The following is a 4509-nucleotide window of genomic DNA, read 5'->3' as shown; positions in this document are numbered from 1 at the left end:
AAGAGTCGGACACAACTGAGCGACTGATCTGATCTGATCTGATCTGATTATAGAAGAATAGTTTTACTTTGCTGACCTTTGCAAACAAATCTGTTATTTTTATGAATTTCTTCTTTATTCCATATTCTGTTTGAGATTCTTATCACTAAAGATGATGGTATCATTTCTGTATCCTTAGCACATAGGATAAAAAGGCAGCAGTGGGTATTAGATGAATTTTTACTTATATTAAAAAAAAAAGCTACTGGTTACCAAGACAACATTGTAAATCAACTATACCCCAATAAAAAAATAAAAACAAACAAAAAACTCCGGGTTATAGTAGTTTGCTTGGTGGAGAAAGTTGGGATTTTTCAGCAAGTAGTGAATGTAACAGCTGCCTTTTTTCTACTGAAGAAATTCTGAATAGATTGCACCTTGTAAAATTAGATTTTTCATATTTTGTCTTCTCATTCACCTTTCTCTTTCCTACAGCCCAAACTGGGTTTTTCCTATCTTGCTCGTCTGGTCATGTTACTCCCAAGCTCAAAACTCTCTAGTGCTCCCGAAGAACACATCTGAGGCTTTTCGCTTGGCACTAAGGGGCTGGCCGCTCATCCCCGCCGTCAGCCTGCCTTCCTCACTTTCCCCCGCAGTGAGGCCCCCCGAACCCCCCCTTTCTGTTTGCAGGGGGGTCTCCCCGCCCCTCTCGGCCTGCCCCAGGCATTCCTATCTCTGTGCCATTGCTTCATCTCCTCTGCCCGCCCCCCAGGCTGTCTCTCTTCTCCCCCAATTATCAGTTATCAATTACATAATTATATAATATTATATATAATTATAATTATCAATATGTAATTATATATATTATCAGTTATATAATTATCAATTATCACTCCCGTTCTTTAAGGCTAGACAGGGTCCAGTTTCCAGTCCTGTCTTCACCCCAATCCATAATTTAGCAACCTGTGCCTTGGTAACCTTTATTCTTGTTCATCCTGTTTACAGACCACCTTTAACAAGTGCAGGCATTTATACCAATGGATTTGGGACTGTTTCTCCTCCTAAGCTGCAGTGTCCTAAAGACAGGATCATCTTTTAATCACTGCCCCCCTTGGACGCTGGATTCTAGGTCAGGCCCCGCACACGAAATGTGAGACGAGTATGCCTCGAATATGAGGCAAGTAGTTACAACTATAGGTCTGATGAGTGCAACCACTGGAACATGCACAAGGCACCCTGACAGAGAGAGTGGGGAGTGGACGTCTGCTTCTGAGGGAAGTCTGCGGAGGGTTCACGGGACAGTGAGTCGTCGCAGCCCATGGGAACTGCACGGTTAAGTGCAGACGCCACCGAGCTGAGGGTGTTGCCTGTGCCTCCTCTGTGGTTCTTCCTCAGAGCGGCATGGCCTAGTGACTGGGTGTGCAGAGCGGGGTCCGAGGACCTGGGTTCAAATCCGGGCTCTGCCTCCTACTAGCTTTATCAATTTGGAAAGGTATTCAGTCATTTTGTCTTACAGTTTTCTCAAATGGGGTATGGGGATGATAATGTGGGAAAGGCAGGGCAAGAGAGGAAGAGAGACAGGAAGGGGGCGGTTAGATGAGTTAAAGAATTTAGAGTGGAAAATGCTTAATAATTAGTTATGTTGGTATCTCTTACTATTGATTCTCAGGGTACCACATATAGAATGTGTTCCATCAACATTTACTGAACGATTGAACGTTGCCAGCAATCAATCAGTTATGTATTCATGCCTTTCCTATTATAGAAGGCTGCATTTTCTAATGATCTTTCTCAGTGATTTGCCACTTGTCTGAGGGGGTGGGAGAGGGTGGGTGCGTGTTGATGCTCTGCACTAGGTTCATTTTGGCTCACTACGGGAAATTTTCCAATTCTAAGATCAATGACCTGAAACGCTTGTCTGCTGTGATTTCCAGCTGCCTAAATTTCTGATACAGCATGCCATAGGCAGTGTTTGCGGATTTGTTGCATGGAGGGTCAGTACATGGTGCCCCTTGCAGTTCCACATCCTTTGTGGAGGATAGGGTTTCTCCTCTAGTGAAATGTATATGAAATTGATAACATGGGGTCGCTGTGAAGCTCTCCTGAGTAACTTACTTGATATTATCGAAAATTGCCTTTTATATAATGAACAATATTTTTTTTCTCATAGTTATACAATGTCTACTGCTTCACAAATTATAAACTATGAATATTTCCTTAGTATGTAACAAGTCCCTCCTGTTAAAATTCATAGCATTTTTGCCTAACACTGAGATGATAGCCAAGTCTTTATTGAGTGCTTTCTTTTTATAGGACTTGGCCTTTTTTTTTTTTTTTAATGAATGTCAGTAGTTTTTCAGAACAAATTGAATTTAAAAAATACAGATAATAAGGGCCACTTTTAAAATATATATAATAACTTATTGAAGCAATAACTGAATCACTGTGATATTGTAGGGCCATACTTTTAGTAATAATTAGGTTTTTCCTTTATGTAGCTATATTTTTGAAACATTTTAAAATAAAATAGCAAGAATTTTTCCTCATAATTAAAATTCAGTCTACTAATAGCGTAATGAAAATCATTATAGTTGTATTTCCACAAATGTGTGCCAGACATGGTGTCTAAGGAGGCTTCATCAGCACTTTTCCTGGGCTCTCATCAAACACCTTGGGGATAGGGAGGGAGCCCATCCTACTGATTTTACGGATGGGTAAACTGAATCACGGAGCAGTTAAATAGTTTGTCCAGGGTTAGAGCTCAGACAGTAAAGCGTCTGCCTACAATGCGGGAGATGTGGGTTCGATCCCTGGGTCGGGAAGATCTCCTGGAGAAGGAAATGGCTACCCACTCCAGTACTCTTGCCTGGAGAATCCCATGGACGGAGGAGCCTGGTGGGCTACAGTCCATGGGGTCTCAAAGAGTCGGACACGACTGAGCGACTTCAATGTCAATGTCATGTAGTAATTAGTGTCTGTATCTGTGCTCTTCTTATTGGATCACACTGCTCAAAATGTTTATGCCTGTTAGCCTACAAATTGTGTGTGCTTCTGTAACTCATATTTTTGTTTTATTCAGTGTAGTTGATTTCTGTATTTCATCTTCTATTTCTATGCAAGAAAATAAGAAAGGACAGCAGGTAAAGTTACCTATAGAGAGGGTACATATTTTAGAGTAAGATGGGTCTAGCATCTAGTTCTTTTTTATAACATGTTTCAAAAAAATGTGTCCTTCTTGAGAGTAGGAGCACATTTAGTCAGATTCACTAATTCAGCAAAAACTTCCTTTCACTTCAAATTGGCCACCTTTTAAAGCAATTATGTTAAAAGATACTTCACCTCTTATCAGTCTGTAATGTGAACCTGAAGAATGAAGCTCTTATTTAGATAATGTTAAAAAAAAAACAAAAACAAAACCCTCTATCCCCAAATACCTTAATCCTGCCACGAGAAGCACATTTCTTTTGGGATTGCTTTCCGGCATGGCAGAGACTTCCTTACAACAGAACTGCCTGAAGAAACTGAAAGACTTTTCAGACACTTCTCATGTAACTCATGTTTGAAAATGTTAGCCTGACTGATACATGAAAATAAAATTTTCCATAATGTGTTTTTACCATGAAGAATGAGAATTGTCTGATTATTCATTTAAAGGCAGTTTCAGGCATGCTGTCACTGAGATTTTTAGTTTTTTTTTTTTTAATGGGTAAACTAAGTTTCACTGGTGATAAATATCATTTAATGATGAGGATAATTTAAGGTGACTGCTGATAGTTTGGGTTAAAAATGGCCTTACCTTTTAAGACCTTATCTCTTTAGAACTTAGTGTCTTTGCATATTTTGCCTCATTTACTTTTACGGCATCCTTATACAGTGATTTACATGGATGGCCATGTTCTTCCTAGTAGGTAGTGTAACCCAGGCATAGGGTAAATGATGTACTCTTAATTTTATGCTGCTTTTTTTTTTCTCCCCCAGGCAATTTCTAAGGCTTAACGTCGCTATTATTCTAAGCAATGCATGATTCAAAATAGTGAGGATTTCTGGGGATAGACTCAGGAACACCCGGCCTCAGAAAAATCAAGATTATTCAGAGCCCTTAATGACCCTTACCCCCTAAAGGCAAGACTGGTTAAAACTGGTGGCAGTTTACAGTCATCCTCAAATGAAGGCGTTGTAACGGGGCAAAAACATATTCAACATGCCAGGTAGTATTCTGTTGACTGGTCATCTGATCAAGGCATGTGTCTTCATTAGCTGGTGATGATGGTCCCCATTCTGGAAACCTCTATACTGCCGACCACCATCGGGTGCGGTAGACAGGATTATTGGAAATAGCTGCCCGGGTGGGTGGTGACGGTGAAGTCCATGGCAGAGACTTCGTCCCACGCCGGCCCTCTCCCAACGGCAATGTGATCCGTTTTGAGCTCTTCCATTTTTTTCGTTTCCATTATCCACCACCCGAGTTCTCGATTCAATTTCAGACTCGGGCAAACGCCTGTAATTCTATTTGTCCTGGGTAAATGCAGC

General features: G+C 40.7%; 1 protein-coding gene across 1 annotated transcript in view; it reads left to right on the top strand.

The window, feature by feature from the left end:
* Positions 1 to 4245: 4245 nt before the first annotated feature.
* EFNA5 (ephrin-A5) overlaps positions 4246 to 4509 on the top strand; it is a 127261-nt gene continuing 126997 nt past the window's right edge. Inside the window, exon 1 of the mRNA XM_010832007.1 lies at positions 4246 to 4289. Within this exon, the coding sequence (XP_010830309.1) occupies positions 4246 to 4289 (44 nt within the window). The remainder of the gene's footprint in view (positions 4290 to 4509) is intronic.

Source organism: Bison bison, unplaced genomic scaffold, assembly GCF_000754665.1.
Source record: "Bison bison bison isolate TAMUID 2011002044 unplaced genomic scaffold, Bison_UMD1.0 scf7180017864533, whole genome shotgun sequence".
Classification (NCBI taxonomy): Eukaryota; Metazoa; Chordata; class Mammalia; order Artiodactyla; family Bovidae; genus Bison; species Bison bison.
This window is presented reverse-complemented; position numbering and strand designations above follow the sequence as displayed.